The 24,333-nt window shown below is 39.8% G+C and overlaps 1 protein-coding gene across 2 annotated transcripts in view; it reads right to left on the reverse strand.

Moving 5' to 3' along the window:
• Window positions 1–5,776: 5,776 nt before the first annotated feature.
• The window catches only part of CEP104 (centrosomal protein 104), a 503,971-nt gene continuing 485,414 nt past the window's right edge, over window positions 5,777–24,333 (reverse strand). For both annotated transcript variants that reach the window (XM_069239963.1, XM_069239962.1), the window contains exons 20-22: window positions 23,688–23,755; window positions 21,049–21,136; window positions 5,777–12,875 (exon numbers count right to left, since the gene is read on the reverse strand). In XM_069239963.1, the coding sequence (XP_069096064.1) occupies window positions 12,742–12,875; window positions 21,049–21,136; window positions 23,688–23,755 (290 nt within the window). In that variant the 3' untranslated portion in view covers window positions 5,777–12,741. The remainder of the gene's footprint in view (window positions 12,876–21,048; window positions 21,137–23,687; window positions 23,756–24,333) is intronic.

Genomic DNA, 24,333 nt, shown 5'->3' on the forward strand with positions numbered 1-24,333 from the left:
ACAGGTGGTGTTCTAGGTGGAATAATACGGTTTAATCCTTCCATGAAGGCTTTGATAACTGGGACTCTAAAGAGAGAGGTATGGTGTATAGTCTGCAAATATGCTGATATTGCAGTAAGATGAATTTTAATAGGTGAGAAAGCTAAATTTGACTTCTGTAAATGAAGTAGGTAGCATACAATATCTTGTATTGATGCTGTAAGTGGGTCAGTATTTTTAGATTGACAATAATAAACAAATAGTTTCCATTTGTTAGCATAGCATTGTCTAGTTGTAGGTTTGTATGCTTGTTTGAGAACTTCCATGCATTCTAATGGGAGTTGCAAGTATCCAAATTCTATGACTTCAGGAGCCAAATTGCTAAGTTGAGAGCACTGGGATTTGGGTGTCTGATTTGTCCTTTGTTTTGTGTTAGTAAATCCGGTCTGTTTGGAAGTTTGTAGTGAGGTATTACTGACAGGTCTAAGTGTGTTGCGTACCAATGTTGTCGTGCCCACGTGGGGGCTATGAGTATCATGATGAGAGGTCTGATGCAGTTTGATGACCAGAAATGGAAGTAGTGGGAGAGGAGGAAAAGCCTGACCAGTTGATCCCTAGAGCATTGCCCTCGGATAGAGGGTGTGGGTGTCTGGATGCAAAGTTTTGGCATTTTGCGTTTTCGCTTGTTGCGAATAGGTCTATGTCTGGTGTCCCCCACTTTTGAAAGTACTGTTGAAGTACTTGCAAGTGAATTTCCCATTCGTATATCTGTTGGTGTGTTCTGCTTAGGAGATCCGCTAGCTGATTGTGTATTCCTGGAATGTATTCTGCTAGTAGATGAATGCGATTGTGAATTGCCCATTTCTCTATTGTTTGGGCTAGACGGGACAGTTGAGATGAATGTGTCCCGCCTGGTTTCATATTGTCTGTTTTTATCAAGACAGTCTTGTGTTTGAGAAGTGATTGAAACGCTTTTAGGGCAAGGAACACAGCTAATAATTCTAAATGGTTGATGTGATAATTTCGCTGTTTAGAATCCCATTCCCCTTGAATGGTAAAGGTTGTTGAGATGAGCTCCCCAACCTATCATCGATGCATCTGTTGTTATTGTGTTCTGAGGCACAGGGTCTTGAAATGACTGCCCCTTCATTAAATTGCTGAGATTCCACCATTGAAGGGACCTGTGTGTCTGGCGGTCTAACAACACTAGATCTTGCAACTGACCCTGTGCTTGAGACCATTGCTGTGAGAGGCACTGTTGTAGTGTTCTCATGTTTAGTCTTGTATGCGGTACTATTGCTATGCAGGATGCCATCAATCCCAATAGTTTCATGATAAATCTTAGTGTATTTTTGATTTGGCTGCATTTGTGGTATGATATTTTGGAAAGATGGTATCCTTTCTGTATTTGGATAGGCTAAGGCTTTTTGCGTATTGAGAATAGCTCCTCGGTAAGGTTGAACCTGTGCTGGCTGAAGATGGGATTTTTGGTAGTTGAGAGTGAACTCTAAGGTATGTAGGGGTTCTATTGTGTATCGAGTGTGCTGTTGACAGTGTATAAAATTGCTAGTCACTCGTCTAGATAAGGAAAGACATGTATGTGTTGTCTTCTTAAGTAAGCTACTACAACCGCTAGACATTTTGTGAATACTCTTGGAGCTGATGTTATGCCGAATGGCAGAACTCTGAATTGGTAATGTTTTCCCGCTATCACAAACCTTAGGTATTTTCTGTGAGCTGGATGGATGGGTATATGGAAATACGCATCTTTGAGATCTAATGCAGTCCTGTAATCTTGTTTTTGCAGTAGTGGAATCAGGTCCTGAAGAGTTACCATGTGAAAGTGTTCTGACAGGATAAATCAATTTAGTGGTCTGAGATCTAGAATGGGTCTGAGAGTGCCATCCTTTTTGGGAATGAGGTAGTATAGTGAGTATACCCCTGTTCCTTGTTGAGATTTTGGGACTAATTATTTTGCCTCTTTTAGTAGTTGCAATTGTACTTCTTGTTGTAATAGAACATTGTGTTCTGGGGACAACCTGTGTTAACATGGAGGAATTTTTGGAGGGGTAGAAATCAATTCTAGGCAATAACCATTGTGGATAATTGACCATTGGTCTGTTGTGATATCTTGCCATTGGGAGTGGAATTGCTGCAGTCTGCCCCCAACAGCAGATGTCTGGGGTTGTGGCATGCTTAGTAAGTCACTGTTAAGACGGGGTAGTCACATGTTTTGAGGCCTGGAATATGCCTCTTGCTCTAAAGTGTTGGCCCCTACAAGAGACTCTAAATCCCCCTCTAAGGTACTGCTGTTGTTGCCCATGTTTAGGCTGAGAGGTAGAAGCCTCTGTAGATTGAATCCTCCTCTAATTTGCAGCTTATGAAAGGAGCCTCTGTAAGGTGTTGTACATAAGGCTCCCATCGATCCCCGAGTTCCCTCCATTGCTGTTGCGGTGGTCTCCTCGATCCTCTACTGATGGATTTCTTCTGTCCTCAGTTCGGCGTCTTCTTCCGCCTCTCCCGATGGTGTTCTTCCCTCTGTCTTGGCTCCGGACATATTTCTTCTTCCCGGCGTCTCCGCACAACCCACTACTTCCGGGTTTGCGCACTCCCAGAGACTGGAGGTTATTCAAAGCGCCCCCAGGGCACTTGTTTATCAGCCCCACTCGATAAGTGGGATCGATCGTAACAGCCAGCCGGTTACACAAGGCTTGTGAGTTTGCAATCGCCATTGATTAGCTGCTTGTGTAGCTACCCTCTTGCCAGCAGCATCGAATTCCCTACTTTCTTTAGACTCGTAAGAAGGTAGAGTAACCACTTAATAACATTTGACTAAGTAAGAGGCTTTTCCATCTAAGACTTTCCCTTGGATCCCATTTCCTTAAGCTTGGTGCTATAAATAGTGTGGTCAAGGGTGTTGAATGTTGCAGATATATGCAAAAAGACAAAGGCCACAATCTTGACACAATCTTCCAATACATGTACATCGTCTACCACCAACAGCACCACCAGTTCACTGCTCCAGCTAACAAGAAGCCGGCTTAGTAGGAATTGAAGAGGGCATGTAGCTTTATAAAGTTTTATAACTGATTGTGGACCACTTTCTGTAGCAATTTGTAATTCATCTGAAGTGGTTTAAATCTAAAGGAACTAATTTGTTTTTATAATAATGGTTTTGCCATTGCAATTTTTATTCTATTGGGAGAAGTGCCTAAAGTTAATGATGAGTTAAACAGAATTGAGAGGTCACTTGCTAAGAGTAAGCTAAGGAAGCAAAGTCAGCGGGGCCTAGATCTACATAGGAACTTGAAGGACGATTGTATGAATATTGCAGTCATATCCTCTTTAGGTGTGAGAGCAAAAGTGTTTAAAGTAGGGCAGGCAGAGCCATTTGTAGTGAAATTGACCAAATAATCTGAAATAAATTCTGACATAATAGTATGTTTGATATTTAGATTTGTCAGTTACAAAAAGTAGCCAATTGTTCGCAAAGAGATGCTGCTGGCAAAATTTCTCCTATACTTCCCAAAGTAATACTGTACAGTATACTTATTCTTCATTATCTTTAAAGTATGTAACAGAGTCTGCTGGTACCTCTATTCTAGTCCCTTAGCTTCCCAAACACTCGGGCCTAAGTATGACTTTGGCGGATGGAAAAGCCCATCCGCTGAAGTTCCGATAGGTAGATTTCTGCCAGTGTGGCAGCCTCCCCGTCGTGGCCATTAAGAGTTTCCCGCTGAGTCAGCGAGCAGAAACTCAATCTTACACCCACTAGATCAGTGGGAAACAGCCTACAGCATGGTCTCCTGTAGTGTGCACCAGCACCCATCGCAATGTTGCAGACAGTGAACATTGCAACGGGGCTGGCTGGGGGCGGGGGGGGCTGCACTGCCCATGCCAAGTGCATGGGCAGTGCAGGCTGCACCCTGTCTCTGCCACCCTTTTTATGGCGGTGTTATCGCCATGAAATTGCTGGCGGAGAAGGGGGTCGTAATCCCCAGGGCAGTGCTGTTTGCAGCTCTACCCTGGTGGATTAGGACCGCTAGCACCACCAGGTTGCCGTGAGGTCGTAATCTGGCAGTCCGACTGCAGTGCAACCACCATGGTCATAATGTGGCGCTCGGTCGGCCTCATTGGCAGCAGTCTGACCACCACCGTGAGTCTGGCGGTCAGAAGACCACCGGACTTGTAATGATGCCCTCAGTCTCCAGGCTGTCTTCTATTTCTGAAGTCACTGTCCTGTGATGCTAATCATTCCCCACCAGTAATTTACATTTTTATGCAGATGTTTGTGTTTTTAATAATCAGAGTAAAATAAGCAATGTTATCTGTACTTAACCCTGTAATTCATGGTGAGTTTTTATCAACATCACATACATCTGAAATAAAATCATGACCTATTGTTCCTGACGAAGCAAGTTAAGAAACCTATCTATATATATATTTATGTATGTGGGCATTACCCATCAATGGTACTCAGAAAGTGACTTTGTTCAGTGCTTTGAACAGCTCTTTAACTACTTGTTTAGATGATTTTGTTTATTAAACAGCCAAGCCTTTTCATGTGATCTTTTTGCCAGAACGCACCAGCTCCCCAACAGAAGAAAATGGTTACATCATGTGCCAGCTTGTCAGTGAGAATCTTGTGAGTGAATTATCATCCATTAGTAAATAAGGGTAAATAGCTGATGATCCTATTGCAAAGGTGCACTACTATGAGCCATTACTGATTGTCCCTCTGGAGTCAAATACAAGTCGTTGTTGCACCACACCACAATAACTTACACCATTCCCAGTTAAAACCAACACCACTTCCCCATCAGTGTCAGGATAGCAGCAATTATAAAAAGAGCAGGCTTTCATGAACAAGTCCTGTTGAAAGCAAAATTGAACAATGGCAATACCCTAACCTGTGTTTTTCAGAACAGATATCTGAGAGGGCACTGATGTAACGCAAAAATCACCAATAGTTGCTATAATACCTCCTCAATGCTCTGGAAGAGCCAGAAGACACCAGAACATGTGCAGGTATTACCAGTTACTGATACTTGGAACATGCCTTTATTTTATTAATTTAATAGTTCTTTATCCATCTGTCTAGATGGTTCGCTAAGAGCTTGCCAGCCACCATAGAAAACCCTTGCCTTTATAGCACCCAGTGGCAGAGCCCAGGTCTACAAAGACACCTGTAATACTCTAAGCACAATGTGCTGCTCTGTAGTGCCCAACCTGTGTTAAGTAGCTATGATTCGGGAGACTGCAAATGATCACTGCAAAATATAAACCTACAATGTATTTATCTAGACTGATACAAAATGTAAAATAAAACTTGATATGAATAATGACTGAAAGGGGCTGATCCACAATTTTCTGTGTATTTTTTGTGTTAATGACATCAGTTTCAGCTAAAGGTGTTTGCAGCGAGGCCTAAAATGAGACCAGGGTTTAAGGAACATTAAAGATTTGAGGAATCCATTAAATGAGAGGGCAAACACAACACAATAAAAAGAAGAGAGCAAAACATGAAAATGAGGTTACCATTCAAACCATTGTGAAGATACTGCCTGATTAACAAGTTCAAGATCCATCCTGCATTCATTGGGCATTTACAAGGCAACTACAGTACTTTACTTAACACAAGTAGGAACACTGTATTTAGAGAGTAACCATTTCAAAAAATCACATCTCTATTTCATGTCAAACACTGATGCAAAATGTAACTATATTTAATGTATCATCAATACACTATGATAACATAATCAAATTAGGCACTTGAAGACAAGAGTACACATCTGAATGCTTGTGAAATATATATATTTTATTACAAACCAGTAAAGAAAATTGAATGTACACACTGTGTGAATGTAAGCTATGTTGATCAATATTCAAAACAATTTTGAATATACAGCTTTGGAGAAGACTTTTCTCTCAACAAGCCTTGCGAAATGTTAACACTGCTGTCCCAATTAATTCAATAGATGGACAAACATCTAGCTTAAGGTATTTGATTACTTATAATACAGGGCAAAAGATTTATCTTGTATGCAAATTAACACATTTATAATCAGAAGTTAATATTTGTCGTAATGAATCTTTAGGATCTTAACCCACCGCTTATGACACTCTAAGACTCACTGACAGACTGTGATGGTCTGAGGTATGGGCAGATTTGTCATTATCGTGCTTGGATCTATGAGGGTCCATAGACTACAAACTAAATGACTTCATGAACTAATTAAAAGGTTCCACAGATTACCAGTCTTTCACATCATAGCACTGCAGAGAACCAATATAATCTGAGTCTGAACAAGGGGGGGGGGGTGTTGTTATTACTGACAGTCTGTGTGAAATAGCTGCCACAGCTTAGATTTGATATGTGAAATATCAAATGAAATGGTACAGGCAGCCCTACCATAACATCCCAGAGTACAGCACACAATACAGTGAAGTAAACATATGGAAGAGAATAAATTCATTCTACTTTCCAGGCTGTCACAAAAGACACACTAAACGTCAGGCTGTCATTGACGAAAGAGATTCCCCCAAGAAGATCTCGATTTTGAATGCTTAACCGAAACAACATTTGAAAGTGCCCCTATAACAATAATGCTAACATATACAAAAGGCCCATGTCTATGTACGTGCTGCTTTTAGGACACAAATACAAATCAACCAAACCACTATAACATCACAAAACAACGTACCATTAATAATTGTACAAAAGCAAAACAGTGCCATAATGCAGATTTTTTACTATATTACATATACACATAAAATACAAAACAGTGGATAAACTGTGCCACATAATTCGGGTATAGAATTAATATACTGTAGTCCACGGATGTAACTACTACGCTACCCAAATGCAATCGTTACAAACGTGATCACTGTCAGCAACACAGTTTCACAAGGAAGTGACATAATAGAAATGTGTAGATATTACCTTCTAACATGCTCGTATTGCAGTTAAAGTTTGAGTGAAATGATGAGCACAATTTTCAAAAGCAGTGCAAGATACGTTTTGAGTGTGTGGTTGAAATAATGCACAAATAAGGCACATGCCTTTTGTATGCGACGTGCCTTAACGCGCACAAACAACATACCACAGCTGTCAACTTTAATACACACTTGAACACCTATAACCGCTAATTTGAATGCGAAACGATTGGTCGTAGGTGCAAGGACTTTGACACAACCGACATGCAAGCAATGGGGGCAGGCAGCCTGTTACCCACCCACCAAAAACTAAACATAAGGCACATTTCACGTTCGCTGCATGAAACGTGTGTTTGTGCGTGCCTCAAGAAGCCTAATGTGCCATGAATAAAACTCTGTTGCTGCCACAGATCCTGCAATATACTCTTTACTTTTAGAGCCACTCTATAGGTATCTGTAAGGTTAAACGCTGTTTTTTGTGTTGAAAAGCCTCATATTTCCAGTGTACCCACTTGAGATTTCTATGATCAATGTCAACGTTTCCACACAAAACAGTCAGTGATAAAGAAGTTAACAGTGCAATGTGGGGTCATTAATTGCTTGAACAAATCTGGAAACACAATTGACAATTAACTTTTTTAAATGGTTTCAAAACTATTTGAAAACAGAATAAAGTGATAATGTGCATTTCCACATTACAGCAGATGCGAAAGAAGCTTTAACCATAGTTGATTGTATTCAAATTGCACTTTTTTGCAGGCAATCTAAACTGTTGTCACTCAATAAGCGTAACAAACAATTTCTACCGCATCGATGAGTAAACGTAGCCAGGCTTTTGTGCTCACACGGGCATGTTCTATGCAAAACACCGTTCTGGAACGGACGGGAAAAAAAGTCTTCAAAGTTCTCAGTGCTTACTTTGAAAACATTTACTGTCCACCGATCCTGTTGCTTTGCTACAGCACCAACAATGCAATGAAAATTTAATTTATGATACCTTTAGATTTACATGTGAACACATTCTAACAGACTAACCATATGTATAAGCGTGGTGTACGCTTTATTTATCTAAATAAAATTGCCAAGCTCACAAGTTAACACTGGTCCCACGGGAAATGTCTGTAATGTGTGTGTAAACTCATATTTTTGCAACAAGCGCCAGAATTGCGTTGTGTGTAATCTTTCTGAGATTTTGCGTAATTATGCAAATGCAAATATCGCACACTCCCTAGTTGGTAGCATGAGACTTGAACCCAGGAGAATGGGTCAATCAGTCCTTTTTAAGTCATTGTTTTCATTAGGTAGGAAATAACCCATCACAGATGGAGACTCTACCCCTAAAATATATACATAACATGATTATTCACTTTCTGAAAAGAGCAGCATGGGGACACCTAATTTGGTGTAAGTCTGCATGAAAGAGGCAAGGATGTATGCCGTCTGATGTTGGAGTGGGTGGATAACTACTGCCAATCAAACTGTCCAATGCTCCTATGCCTTCTTGTCTCTGTCTCCTCTTAATGCTGTCCGATCACAGTTCATAAGGTTCACCTTGAATCAGCAGTAACTGACGCATCTGACTATGCTGCACATGGTGTGAAGTCTAAAGGTTATTTTGGTCACTTAGACTAGATTTTTTGTTTGCGGTTACAACATACGCTTGGTTGCAATTATGTTTCACTACTGTGTAACTCTCCTGAACAATGCAAGAGGCTGCACGTTTGTTTGGGGGAAGGGAGGCAAATACACCACCCCTACGGAATTCAATGAAGGAAATCATAATTAGATTTTAATTTGCTATTTAATTTACTGATTCAATTTGGCAATCAGAAAACTCTTAAGTCCTAGGGATAGCTCGGGAGTTTAACACAATCTTGGAAAATATTTTTAGTTATGCACATTTGCACTTTTGAATGATATTAAGTTAAGTTAATTTGCTAAGCAGGCTTGTCAAATCTAAAAATTAATGTGACTTAATTGTAATCATCCACGGGTTCTCTAGGTATATTTTCAGTCAAGGGCTAATGGATGCTGAATCTAAGAGGCGTCAACATACATCGCCTAGCCATCAGGGATATCTTAGGTTTACACTTAATGGTGTCTGACGTGGCAGGTTCGATAGATTTTTTTATATATGGTATATATTTTTTTGTATATAAATATGGGATTTTTATGAAATGTGATAAGATTATAGAATTTATAAAGTATTGTTTTTACATTTGTTACACTATGTGTTTATATTGTAGGTCTTACGTTTGAAAGCTGAAACAATAAATGAACTAAACAAACAGTAACTGAAGTTCAGTTATACATTTACTTATAGCCATAAGGGCTCTCAAGAGGATGATGCATGAGTTTTACCGACGCAGTTATTAGATTATATTCTCCTTCTGGATGCAATGCTAACGACATCGCTGCAGCTCAAGTGGGTTAAAACCAATGGTCAGGATCTATGTTACTGGCCCGACACTGAGCTAGCTAAGGATTTGAGTCCTGGTATCAAGTTAGATGGTGTCAGGATTTATGATTTCAAGAAAAGGAAAATCATAAAAACTGCACTAATTCATGAAGAGATAATGCAGCACATTGAAAAGTTTATTAGCAGCCAAAAGGCCTCAAATATTCTGTAGGAATTATTTAAGAATGTATCGGTCTGATACAGTTCTTAACATCAACACAAACATATAGTTTTGAGTTAAGCAAGTAATGGTTATAAGGTAGGTTAAAATATTTCAGCTACTAAAAAGCAGTTATATATTAGGCAATAAGTTTGCGAAGTGTAAGGTCACTAAGATTTCATCCCTGACCTGTCCTCCTCCTTTCACTCAGTGTAGAGTATATACACTACCCCACACATACTATCAGGGACCACTCTGGCCTAACTTGGTTAACCCACGTCATTTATAAAGGTACTGTACCTTATACTGGGCCAATATTTTGTATGTGCCTTTGTATAATCAACAGCCATGTTTTACCTCCAGTACTTGGATTTTAGGTTCTTTTCTATTATTTTGACTTATATAAAAAGGATTTACTCCAAAAAAGGAAATTTTCCAAAGGTTGCTGGTTTATACGCTTTACCTTTTATGTTGTTATAGTAGTAGAATGACACTGGTTTTGAATAGGCAAAAATGCACATCAGTTTAACACGTTTGAATGTCAATAGAGTTCAAAATGAAAAAAGATAAGCAAAAAATATTTTCCTTTTTTGCGCATGGGTTGCTGCATTCACAATTCCATGCAACAACTCGTGCCAAAGATGCCAAATGGAGTATCTAAATGCTTTTTGTATAAATCTTTAAGGTAATCTACATTATGAGAAATAACCAAGGACAAACTAATGTGCCATTTTTAATATAACCTGACTGCAATGTGAATATAATTTCAAACATTTTAAACAAAACAAAAATCCATTGTTCTTGACCAAGTAATTCATTACAGATGGAAAAGCGTAACAGCTGATATGAGCTTTTGACAGTAATATGCAAACCAGCAAAAAAGGCCAAATGGTGATTGTTGAGGTACATTATGAAACTGGCTGCTCCCTATCAGCGCAACTTAAATACGGCTATAAACAGTGCAGGATTGCTTTGTGAAAGAAGATCCCATTTTCAATCAGGAAGAACAAATAAAACGTATGAAGCAAATACAAGTGGGAAACATCTATATAGACACGACACAAGTTGTGTTACCAGAATGGATGAGACATTTGCAGAACTTTTTCTTTCAAAGAAAATGTGCAGCCTTTCTTTTCTTTTTTTAAACAAAGGGCTGTACATACTGATTCTGGACATAAAGCACATGAACACAGCATCATTCTACAGGGCTGTGGCTGCAGCAATAGTACTTAAATACAACAAGTACATTTACTTCCAAATGTGAAGTTCCATAAACAAAGGGGGGGAAAACCCAGCTTTCAGTCCACAATTTTAAAACAGCCAAACATCTAATACACTCATACCTGATTATACAGTGTCAAAAATCCAGCGGAACATAAATACTAGTGTGCACTACAATAAATTACAAATAAACACAAATGAAGAACATTTCTCTTTTTAACTTTGTCCCTTTTCATTTTTATGCACATTTAATTTCTCCACCTATGTGTCTGCCCCCATGACGGACAAACATGGTGTTACCTTTACCTTTGACACTGCCTGGTATCAAACAAAAAAGAAACCCACGCACAAGGTGGTTTTGGAATTCTCCTTTCTCAAACATATAAGGATGTTATGGAAATACTACCAGGGCCCGCACCCATCTCCACCCAACCCCAGTACCTAGTGCAGAGGCACCACAGAATCAAAATATTGTATTGAGCAGGGCTACAAAAGACACTAACGTGCGATATAACCTTAGGAGTGCAACAGAAAAGTAGAAAAAAGCTGTACACCAAAGTCCTGTAGGGTCGCACAAAGTTTTTTATTTTGTAGGAAACACTACTCGAACCTTATCGTTTTATTTTAGGAAGAGACACCAAATCTCTCTGCCTCCGAGAAAGAGGAATAAAGGGCTATGGGGTGAAGATAGGTGGTGAGAAAAATTAGGGGGTACGTTCATTCAGAACTTCTCTCTCCATCTATTTGCTTAACAAATTTGCTTTTATTTTCCATGACTACATACAGTTTGAATTGCAACTGGACAGGCTGGCAGAGACAAATAATATCTCTAAAGCAGAGGTCTTCAAACTGGGAGGCGGCCCCCCTAGGGGGCCTCAAGTGATCCCAGGGGGGGCGCCAGGCTCTGGCTAAAAGAAGCATTACACAGATAAGTGTCTTTTTTGAAGCAGAAATATGTTATTGCACTTTTAAAAAGGTAACAGTCCTTAACTGCAATGTTTAAATATGGCTGGACATATTTAAACACTGCCATCTTTATAAAATAATTGTGAAAAATTCTGAGGTGGGGCCCAATGATTTTTATTTTTCAACTGGGGGGGGCGCAGCATTAAAAAGTTTGGAGACCACTGCTCTAAAGCCTCATGGTAAGATACTTTTAGGTTGAAGATTGGCTAAATATTTAAACTGCTGAATAATCAGTTTTGCCATATACCACAGGCCGGGCCCGTTGGCTTAAGTGAACTAAATACATCCAACTCCAGTTGAGCTTATGGTAAAATCCCAGTGAGTCCACTCAACCTTTGAATCTTCCTAGGTCGATAAAATAATTATCACTGAGTTGGGCAACAATATATGTTGTGTTAGGTTATGTATGCATCATTCGGCATGCCTCTATCCTAGATTCCAATCCAAAAGATGGCAATGACATTGGAAGGCTGGCCAATATTACACCCCTATTTTCTTCCCCTCCTTCATCACTGACTTTTGTGTGTAACTTTCAAAAGGTTGTGTGTAGCTTTCAAAAGGTTGTGCACTGTCCCTTTTTTCTGCATTTACTCGATGTGCGCTTCAAACAGCTGTAAACGTTTACGACTGTTACAGCGAGAATTTAAAAACCAAAAATAAATACGTTCCTATTTTTTCAAAAACACAAATTGCTGATTACACTGTGTTAACACCACGACAACTAAGTGCCTTCGGCGTAAAACATGTTTTAAAGTGCTGCATTGACTCATTAAATAACAGATAGTGAAATATACAGTTCACGCTTAAATTAGGTGAGTTACATATCTCTTGAGAAATTTAATTTATAACACGGAAACAGTTAGTGTTAACATTAGAAATAAGAGCTTTGACAAATAGCTTTGCAAAATTGAAGGAGCAATATTTTGCATTTGTAAAAACGATTTTGGTTCTCAAATGCATCGAACTGTGTAGAATGAACCTTTGCATCGCATAAACAGGACATTTCTGGCATTTTTTCCTGTCACCGCTTGGCTTGGGTTCTTGTTGTTTTGCCCAGTCCTGCTTTAGGGGCCGGAATCTTACTACCTACAGTGAGGTTTCGCTGTTTAGGTCCCACTGAAGTCATTTTCTGTGTTGTCGTTCCTGCTGCTTTCCCTGTAATCAAAAAACAGACAATTACTACTGTGGGAAGACTGAGGCCCTACTCACAAAGTTTCACTTTCACAAATAGCTATCCAGTAAGGTACAGCTGTCAAGAGGAAGTGTTGCCACTACAGAGTAAGTATACACCACATATGCGTACAGTTATGTAGTTGTTAAACCCATGCAAGGGTTCAAGGCATGGTTTGCTTTGAAAGTTTGTAAACACACAAACGTTTGTGAGTTTAGTCGCATTCACAAACTAGTCCCAGACTCTTTCATATTCTGGAAATGGTCAGAGATTAACTTCTTCAGCACAGAGCTCGAGTAACTCCAGTTCCAGGGTGGAAAGTGAAACAAAACACCGTCAAATATCTTGGGGGTTTAGGAAAAGGTGTTCCTCTAGTGGGAAAAAAAAAAATCACAGTGGAGAAAAAAGCAGCATCCGAATACCATTTTCCCAAGTGTGGGGTTATAACCGACCCATAACTGCGCATTTGGGGAATACCAGATGTTGTAAACCATTTTAAGTAGTATGCCTGGAAAGTTGTGGCTAGCACACCATCCAAGTATGCTACTGAGAATGTCTGAATTCCTTCATGTTATATACTTGCACCTGTACGTAGGAATACATCTATGATGGAAAGGTCTGAATTTCTTTATGAATCAGGCTCAGTTTATTATTGAGACACATGTTTTGCAGTGTCCAGTGTTAAAATCAGACAAGGAACTTTAATTAAGCTGCTTTGGTACAAAGCTTGATTAACAAAGGTAAATTGGGCAAGTTTACTATTTTTGGGTATTCACTAACTACGAGTTTGATTTCACTAATAGTAATTTTACGACAGCGGTGAACTTTTGTAAGACAGGCCTGAGACTTCTCAGGTGACTGCGTTGTGGAGACCTCCGCACAAACGTGAATAAGGCTAACTGTGTTATCTTCTAGAAAAAGGCAAACAGAAAGAGAACGCTCATATCGAACTTTTACAGCAAGTTAGTCCGTGAATCACTATTAATTTGATTACAGAAATCACAAGCAACAGCCACTGTTTCAGCGTTTTTCTTTTGACCATATCTCTTTGCTTCATAAAAATGAGTGTCTTTCTGCACGATTATGAAAATCAGGATGGTTAATAACTTGCAATGCTAGTTTTGCATCTTAGGAGCCTCCAATGAAGTTCATAAAAATAACAATATTCCCACCGGATTGCGGGAATCGTGGAACACTTAAAACAAAACAAAAAAAATAAAAGGATAAACAAAGTGCCCTTTTTAATAATCCTATGACAATATTAAGCCGAGGCTAAATTTACAATACTGTATGTTTTATTTTGTTAAAGACACAAAATGCACCAATTAAATCAAAACATGCCAGGAAACCTACTAGGCCAGTTTAGGAAGGCATCTGCTTCCTTTTCCCGTCATAACTAGCAGTTACCTCGCATACAAAGTTCTGTTTGATAGACTTAAATGGATACCTGTTATTAAAAGTTGAACTGTCCCAAGTCCAGCTGAGTGGTTTGCTTACGATGAAAATACTTACAATGCAAAACAAATGTTAGTAACAACTTCTACATCCTAGGATCTTCCTTTAGCCATAAATGATAAAATACCAATCCAAAATCCAAAAGCTGCCACTTCAGACCAAAACTAAACCTAAGGTATCAGCCGCAGGAAGCAATCAACTAAAATATGCATAATGCACCATAATACACTAGGATGTCTGCCTCAGTATTTGAAAGGAATCAAGTGTCTAGATCAGGTGTCTCCAATCAGTCGATCACAAGCTCCCAGCCCTGAGTTCATTTTTTAGCTAAGAACTGCAATAAATAAAGACTGTGTTTTCCGTGTGAAGCTAAGCAAAGGTTGTTTAATTTTACATTATTATCAAGATGCAGGTAGTAGAGTCCTAGAATGAGCAGTGCTCCACTCAGATTTATGACCCTGGTGGGTCACAGAGGTTTAGGACTGAAGCAAAGAGGTATTTAACTCTTAAGCAAACGTCACAATCACTGAATACTTTAAACTGAGAGAAAATTAAAATGAAGAGTTAACTTAATCAACTTCATTTAAATTTTCTCCCATTTAAAAAGTGTTGCATTTACAAACAGCAGAAATCTTTCTTCCTGTGGCTGGTATACACAATGCCATATTTATAACTGGAAAACAGTCTTTCTTTTTAAATAGGAGAAATTTAAAGAGGAGTAAAATGTTTCTATAGTGTTTTCCCTACTTTAAATTAAGCCAAATAAGTCAATGTTTTATGAAACACGTTTCTTCGCTTTAAATTCTTCCCATTAAACAAATTACCATATTTTCTGTTATATGGCACAGGCTCTTAGTCACCTATACATATATATCCCATTCATTCCCACACATGTTCATACATCCCCACAGACCACACACTGACACATGGCCCTGTTAAAGGAACCTGGGCCACAATATTTTGTTAAAACCATAGTACCTGGCTCCATGGACATTAGGTCAAGGAAGCTGGACGAGGGTGTCTATTAACAATGCGAGAGTTGCTTGGCCTTCTGTAGCTCACAATGATTTTCAATGATCAGGAGTAGCTCTCATTACAGATAAGGTTGGAGACCCCTGGTCTAGATATTGCATGGTTGTACCACAATGCAGTTGCTTTACATACATCAGCAAAAGGTACACTGCAGCTGCTTTACTTCTGGCTTTCCTGGTAAATGTTTACAGGCTAACTTTATGCAGGATTAAATGAATCTAGATAGGGACTGTTACAAAGTGGTGGAAACCTGTAAGTGGAACACAGTGGGCAATTAATTGAGTCAACTTCCAACTATACTCAGTGCTAAGTGAAACCTAGTCAATGCAAACATCTAAAGGAATGAAGAGATCTTCCAGTTGGTGTAATACTTTACCTAAAAAACAAGAGTAGCGAAATGGTCTGGTTCACATAAAAATGAAGAAACACTTTAGGAGGAACAAGGGATAGGTTCTTATTACTAGTACTGGCATGGAAGTATATCATGAGGTTCCATAGCTGAGAGAGCCAGATGATAGCTCTACAGGCAGATGTAATTGCAATGAAAGCCACCTTCAAAAGACTACATTAAGCTTCCATGGTTCTTGAAATATTTGATTAAATCCTATGTTTCCAAAACCCACCACCCCAAAGAAAACATTGTTACTGGGTGTGAATCCAGGGATGAGCCATGGTAGGTCAACTGAAGTTAAGTCTGTAGTTGACCAGGATATCCAGCCATGTCAGAAGTCGTCCTCTGAATTGCTGACCTTGATCATTCAGTCATCTAAATTGATTACAATCTTTTGGGGTGAGCCTCTTTCTCCTTTAGACAGTTTGTGGCTCTTGTACTGAAATTTTGACTTTCCTACAACAAACAACAGAAACGTTGTGCCTTTAATTAGGATATAAAAGCACACATGCTGCAGATCTACTATACACACTGCTTCACCTTATACTCTCTCTTTGCTGCTTGTGGCAGCTAGGATACGGGCTCTTATTATTTACTGTTTACTTGAGCTATCTTGTTGTAGGTGCTTACTGATTTATCCTTATTGGGTGCAGGAGGCGGTGCAGTTTTTCTCATGTTTGCAGCCCTTCCCAAAGGTAATGCAGACTCTATGTATGCTACAGACATATCGGCAGCGAAATAACCAAATGATGCCCGTGTCTCTGCATGCAGAGCCAAATTAGCTCTAACCCGAATTCTGACTGAATAAACAAGCATGGGCAGTCCCCTTTCCACCTCGTTGCTCCCAGGTCACCCCACCTGTATGTGCTTATAATTTTCAGGTTCAGCACACATTTCAAACAGCGAACCTTTAGAGTTTCCCTGAAAACCAGAATTTCTTTTCCTTGTGTTTTAAGACAGAGTTAGGGCTATTATTCTCCAGTAAATACAGATAAATAGTTCATAGTTAGAGTCTTACATTTTAAATTGCACCATTACATAGGAATAGGTAAAGTGGTGAAGCAGAATTGCTGAGGACCACTAGTGTTGTATGCAAAACTGTGTGGAAGACTCCTTTCTTATGGACACAGGATTTGCAACACTTCTTGACATGGCTGTAAAAGTCAGTGGAGATAACCATGACTAAAGCCCTAAAACATATGCAGAAGCACTCAATCTGATCCGGTAGGATTAAGAAGGTGCTTCTGTGAACTCCCACTCGGTGGGCATTCCACTGGAGAGCAGGGAACCAAGGAGACCCAAAAGAGAAAAAGACTTCCAGGTCAGGCCTGAGAAGCACCACAAGGAGCAAACAGCAGGGCCCAGTGGCACCCGTCTTCCTCGAATTAGCGCAATGGGCAAGTTTGGGGGGTCCCCAACAAGGAGCCATTTGACAAAAATGCCGCAAAAACTGAGGATAAGAGCAACAGCCATGATGGTGAGGGACTAACACACCTGGGGACGGGCACACACAGAAGACTGACAACAAGCTATTTACCATCAGTGAATTCTCTGCTTAACCACACACTTTAGAATATCCCCAGGCACCAGACTGGAATCAGAGAATTTCAACAGTGATTAGTGATCCAGCACCGGCAGGTGACATCCCGAGGCTCCACACTGGCTTAGTACCACTCCGGAATTGACAGAGCGGAGGAGCCACATAAGCCCCATCGATGTAAACAGAAATCAGTTTGTATTCTCTTACCCTTTCGGCATACTCAGACGCAATGATTAGAACAATTGATGGTGACTGCGTGCCAGTCTCTAAATTGGAAAATTGTAGGACGTTGAGGAGGCCACTTCACAGAACGGAGAGGTTTAAGGGCAGTGAAGAATCTGTGGTCAGATAAAGTATTCACCAGAAAGAGTATTACTGAAGACAGATAACGTTCTTCTGATGGATACTTCTAACCTTACATTTCTCAACTTTAGAATAGATACCAAAGGAGGTAGAGAGTCTGTGGAGTAGAGCGGAGTGGAAAATCATGCAGGATTGAGCGAGTGAAGTGACTTTCTCATCGGACCTGGCTGATAAGGCAGTCAGGTTTTGTGAATATATGTATGGACGTCCCCAATACAGCCTGATAGATATCAAGAACAGGCACCCCTTGTGTCAATGGGGTTGCTTTTGAACCAGTGCATAATAGATCTTAATACAGAGGACAATCCACTTTAAAATCCAAGCTTAAAAAGAATTTATCAGCCGGAGGAGCAACTGCCAGGAGGAGGCATGAACTGTTTCTATTGCTGCTAACAGTTAGCCTGCATTTCTCTTTATTTTTTGCATGCTTGTAACTTTACCTGGGCTGCAAAGTTAGGGTTGATCTTGCAACATGATCATTTTAATATTCATGGGCACATCTTTTAGAAAAAGAAACATTTACAATTTGATAAATGTTACTTTAGATGGTCTGATGCCTACATTAAAAATGCCAGATTTATAACCTTAAGACAGGTTTAGTACATTATAATATTGATTCTGAATGCTAACATGCAAGGGGGTTGTTAATACTTAGACGAGATTTAATAAAGACCCTAAAATACAGAATCAATAATCACGCTCATTTACACTCTGCAAACAAAACCCAGCATACATAGACCATATACAGAGCCTTTGTATCAACTGCATCCACATGAGAAATGTATGCAAAACCCTATCTAACCTAATCATTAATATTGACATTCTGGACAGTAAATCCATTGTGACTTCACATATTTAGACACCTCTAATATTTATGAAGTTATAAAACTTATCAACCTTTCAAGGCAATTTAAACCATGTTGTGGGAAACTATTGAAGAAGCGGTCGAAAAGATTAGGAGACTCAACTCAAGATGGAGGAGACACAAGATTGGACTCTTGGAGCTCTGTTCCCCCACATTCGAATGTATCTTTGTACAGGGGTATATCATCAGGACAACATAATGGGAGCATCTAGTGAGCGGGGAACAATCCCACGATGAAAAGCAACGTAGTACAATCACAAGGGGGAACTAGCCACCGCAGTTAAAGCGGGGCACCTTCAGATAATCGTGCTGGGAACTCTTGCTTCTGACCGCTCATACTGGAGGAGCTACAAACTGCACCGCTGTGGTCGTGATGATGACCCTGAAAAATTGCTCTTTGCAGGGTTAAAACATTGATTAATGAACTAGTGGAGTGATATGATTGATTATAAAAATCATAATGTATTCTTACTGAGTCTTGTCAATATTTATTTACTTTATCAGTCCCTAGAAACCAATGTACATATTTACTATATATATTTTTTCACAACACCAACGTGCATCTGTTTCACTGATGCCATCTTCCACTTTAACTGCGTCGTATTTGGAGCACAGATATTGTGAAATGTATACTGAAATCAATCAGCGTTTAAATCTGCATCAACTGGTTCTGGGTTGATATATTTTAATTTGCCTAAGAGGTTTAGGCTTGAAAACGTTCCTACAAAGAACCACTGTTTTGTATTTTTAAGAATCAACAAGGGAGAATTAACAGTACTACATCTGAAGTAGACATTTTACGGAAAGGGCAATAAAATTGTAAAACTCCTGAAATCAAGATAAAGAACTTAGGAGTCCAGAACACCTGTCACCAGACTATGATTCGCAAATGGCGGTTTAGTGACTAATGCAAAAAAAATACATATACATATCTCCTATAAGCAAATATAAGCCAATGACAGCCAATAGAGAAGAAACCTCAGAGTAAGTCTAGCCCCAAACAGTTTGGCTAGCCTCACCATGGAAAACATAACTAGACAAACCTAAAGAAGTGCATGAGGTGCTGTCTGCCACAAAGAACTTGAAACCAAATAGTGCCCCAGGCCATGATTGGCTCACATTTGTCTTTGCCAAAGATTTCATGAGCACCCTTGTTAAACTGCTCATCAAGTCAAATAGGTCAACTGCGGATAACAAAGCCAAAACCACCCTCAAATCTAAAATAGTAAAGGACCCTGGGAAATATGAACCGCACATCCATGTGACTATTTTTAATAAAACCCTTAGCAACAGACTAGAAAAGCCCTACCAATTTCTGTGGAACCAGATGAAGTGAGATTTGTACAAAGTTAACAAGGGCATGATCACATCAGGAAAATAGTGCATCTCATTAAAAGGGCCCAATGTACGGAAAATCAAGCCTTTGGAGACACAGAAATTATATGATGGTGTAAGCAAGGAGTTGCAAAGAGAGGTCACGCAGAATACGCAGGGTTAACTATCCAACTCCAAAGTCATATATCAGGGTGAATACCTCACACTCAAATAGGCTGCATCTCCAAAAAGGGCGTCTGAATCTTTTTGATCTGGTGATAAGACACCCTAGCAGCACTTATATGAACCACTAATGATGTAAAAAGAATACTCTTTGCAAACTGAACCCATCAGATCAGCCTCTCTGCGGATGACATGCTTCCCTCGATCAAAGAGCTAGAGGCATACATACTAGCAGTCCTAGACATATTAGAGAAATCTGAGTGCCTTTAAAATTCAAATCAATAGAGACAAATTGGAAATCATAAACATTTCCAAGCCACAAAACTGGGGAAAAAAGAGAAGGCTGCTCTTCTTAAATGGGATAAATGCTCAATTAAACATATAGGAATGAATGACACAGACCTCTATGAGATTGAAATGTCGAACGTGTTGCACCTTACAGTACATTTACTTGAAGCTAAAGTAAGATGTTCATCTGATGTAAAAGATTTTAATTGTACTAAAAATGATGAGTTCCGATATTTTCTAATTGCACTCCCCCTTCTGCAACAATTCAGCGGAGGACTGGCTATAAGACAGCCAGCCTACCAAGAAAAGTACATGGAAGCATGAGACAAGCAAAGGACTAATATCACTGAGGACACATTTAACAAATACAGGGGCATACCAAGGAGTTACAACGCAAACAGCAGATATTGGTGTCTGATAATCTCACACTGCATCAAAGCAAGAGCGTTGACAAAATATGTAGTGCACTCATATCTCACTGAACATCTCTTATTTCGGTATATTATTATTCTCCAATGTTGGCGTAAATAGAAATGTAACATTAGACTCGTGGGTTTTTCATGGCTCACCCCATCCTGACTAAAGGCGTATGAAAGAACCTAAAAGTGTAACCCTATCTCTCCGACCTGCTCCCAGATGGCACGTTTTTCAGTCACCAAGATTCTCAGTTCAAGGGAGGAAACAAGGGGGAGTGCTCTGCGCACGTTTCTCTTTCAAAGAACTCACCTGGCTGCACTTGCGTCCTCTGCAGAGCCTGTGTTTTGCGCAGGTTCATTTTACAGCCATTCTTGTCCATGAGGTGAAACTTCCAGGCCTGCAATGAAGCATAAATCAGAATTATCATAGTGGGCAGTGATGTATCACCTTACCCTGCAGCTGCTTCACAATCCATACAAACATGGGTGGGTGTAATGCAGGTAAATGGAAATGACTATCACAAAAGCACAAAAGGGCCTACTGAAACCAACAAAAATAAAATAGACAGCACCTACGCCAGCCACACAAATGCAACACTTCAGCGATGCATGCTCTAGTCGAACTAGGATGCTTAATTTCCAAGAGGGATATTACGAAAAGGTGAAGGAAAGAGTGTCCCCCCCACTCTATAAATGGACAAAGAATGTGGACAGATGCTCTGCACTGTAGTGCATGGTTGTCTGTAGCAAGGGGTTACCCTAGGAAATGTGCTAAAATTTGGTGGGAAATGGCTGGAATTGCCATGAGCATCATGAAGAAAGCACCTTGATACACAAAGATGAGCTTGTATCTTTGTTTAATTTGTAAAAATCAATAAACAAGTTCCAAAAAACTGAAACATGAAGAGCTGACTGTTCTTCAAATTCTGATCCAGACTGTTCCATTACACTTTATTTGCACCATGCCATTAACTGAACCTATTTTTATTTGGCACGATTTGGCAGAATTGGACAGAAGCTTCTGAAATCGGCTTGGATCTAGAAAGCAGTCTTAAATGATAATCCTACAACATATTCAGTTAATTGGCTTTATGGTTCAGGAGAAAGAGCTTAAAGCAGATAAACCTTTCCCGAAGCTTTCCCTTAAGAAATAATTATACTGAAATGCCACAACATAATTAAGGCTCAAGGTGATCTCAGCAAAGGACAAGCTACCTTTATGTGGACTTATTAAACCGTGTCCAGAAACGAGAGGTCAGGTGCTATCACTTACGGCTAAGCAGAAAGCATAATGGGCAGTGAAGCATTCCAAGACTGATTTAACTCTTTGATTTCCATATACCACAAGCCAGGAAATAGCATCCACAGGTTTAGAAAATTATTTTAGGCACCATGAAAGCTAGCTGTAATGCACAAATGGAGATATTTAATTCTGGGGTATTTCTTTTAGACTCAAGAGCAGTTCTTACTTTGAGCTCCCATAGAATGTGTCAACTTCTACATCACTACAGGTAAGTAAACTAGCAAATTACTGTTGTGTCACTCCCAAAAGATTAAATTAACTATCCAAATTAGCGTAATGGAAGGGTTAAGCAGCAACTTGCCACTCCCAGATGTGGAACACTTTTGACTCTTAATTAAGTGAAATGTCAGGTGCTGAGCTTTATGCCATGATTTAACTGTAACAAATAAGTCATTAAGCACAATTTACAATGTGTTGCAGAGTGAGAACACACATCCTTGGAGTTTTAGAAGGGTGGGCAGGTGGGGAAGAAGCCACAGGGGTGGGCGGGTGTGGAAGAAGCCAACAGGGTAGGGGTGGGCAGGTGGGGAAGAAGCCACAGGGGTGGGTGGTGGGGAAGAAGCCGCCCACAAGTGAAGAAAATATGAAACTTTCACTCAGTAGCACTGTGTGACTGCGTGTACTGCACAGAGCACTACTGTTTAATATACGTCCTTTTTGTGCATTGTCTTGTAAAGCTTGATACATAAAGAACACTTGTTCTAGATACAGGTCTTTACCGATATTCATTTTTCTGTGATTTACTTACTGACAATCGAAAATACTTCAAACATGTATGTTGCTAAATGGAACCTAGAGGGGTACTTGTTGCTCAATGTCTATAGTTTAGTAGCTGGGCAGGTAAGGGTAATTAATTGGTTCACTGTGACAGACCAAGTTTACAGCAACCGTTAGGAGTGTTGGGCTGGTTGGGAGGGTGCATTTTGTTTAGTTTTTTTACACAAAAACATTTAGTGTGGTCCAGATCTGGAACTAGGCTCGATAAAAGAAATAGGAATATACATCTTTGTTAGTCAGGCCTATCAGGAATGAGGAAAAATGAACTGTGTTCCCTTTCGATAGGAGCAAATGGATTTTAAAACGACTGCCATGAGTAGGCTATGGTATAGCAATTTCTATAGCACTTTGCAGAATAAGTGGAACCGAGGTACACACAAAAGTAAAAAAGAAGATTGCTTGCAACCAAACACAGGCATTGAGTTTTAATATAACAAAGATGAATTAGAATAAAGGAGAGGTAAGGAGGCAAAATTACTGTTAAGGGCCAAGTTGGCCATAGTGGGCATGGGTGTCAATTTCAAAGGGTAGCAAGAAACTATGTTCCCACAATTTGGTGGTTAATAGAGAAAAAAAAGCAGCTGAGAGATAGGTAATAGGCAATGTGTGCAAGCAATTGTTTTGGACGCAGGATGAAAGTACCTTGATTGGAGGCCTGGATGGTTGACATGCAGGACAGGAGGAAGAGGGTAAAGTGATTTTGCTCTGAGGGTTTGAGATCGCTTGGACGCATATAGAAAACATTGGGATGGGAAACAGCCACACCTCGATTACTTTAGAACAGTACCAGCGTACAGACAAAATGGGCTTCTTCCAGCAACCTGATGATGATGGTTCGAATTAATCAAACTTGCGTGTTTCCCACTTACCTCTTCTCCCGGAGTGAAATTCTCATGGCACAGAGGACAGCGGTTTGCAATATTTTCAGGTTTGGCCGCTGGAATAAAGACAAGACACATAATTGTGAGCGAGCACAGTTCAATTAATGCCTACTAGCTGTACAGTTAGAAATGTGTTTTGTCCTTGACCTCGGTGTTTCGAATGGTCTAAAATTAAATTTAAATATTCCCAACTGAACATTTTTAATAAAGGGTGACAATCGCGCATGGTGCTCTGCCTCATCAAGTTAATTTGTTAACAACCGTATATAACATATTAAAAGTCCCTTTCTGTCTAGATCTACTGTTGTACAGTTGTCAAACACAGAAAGAAGCAAGTAGCCTTTTTTTCTCCAAAAGTCTGTCCAGAAAGACACATTTGGGTTTCGCAGTGTGCAGTGCTGCCTGATGTTCCATTACATCAGCACCTTGCTTGCTTATGTGAGGAAAGTGTTACAGATACACCCAGAGACAGCAAGCGGCCTATGGAAGACTGCCAGTGTGCAGGAGGTGAGTGACCCGTGCCAGCAGGGAGCTGGGCTGGGCAGAGACCACTTGGCTGAACACCCTGACTGTTCACTGCTCACAAAAGATGCATGATCTAACTAAGTATGAAGTGACTCACTGAACATGGAGA

The sequence above is a fragment of the Pleurodeles waltl genome, chromosome 6 (genome assembly GCF_031143425.1).
Source record: "Pleurodeles waltl isolate 20211129_DDA chromosome 6, aPleWal1.hap1.20221129, whole genome shotgun sequence".
Classification (NCBI taxonomy): Eukaryota; Metazoa; Chordata; class Amphibia; order Caudata; family Salamandridae; genus Pleurodeles; species Pleurodeles waltl.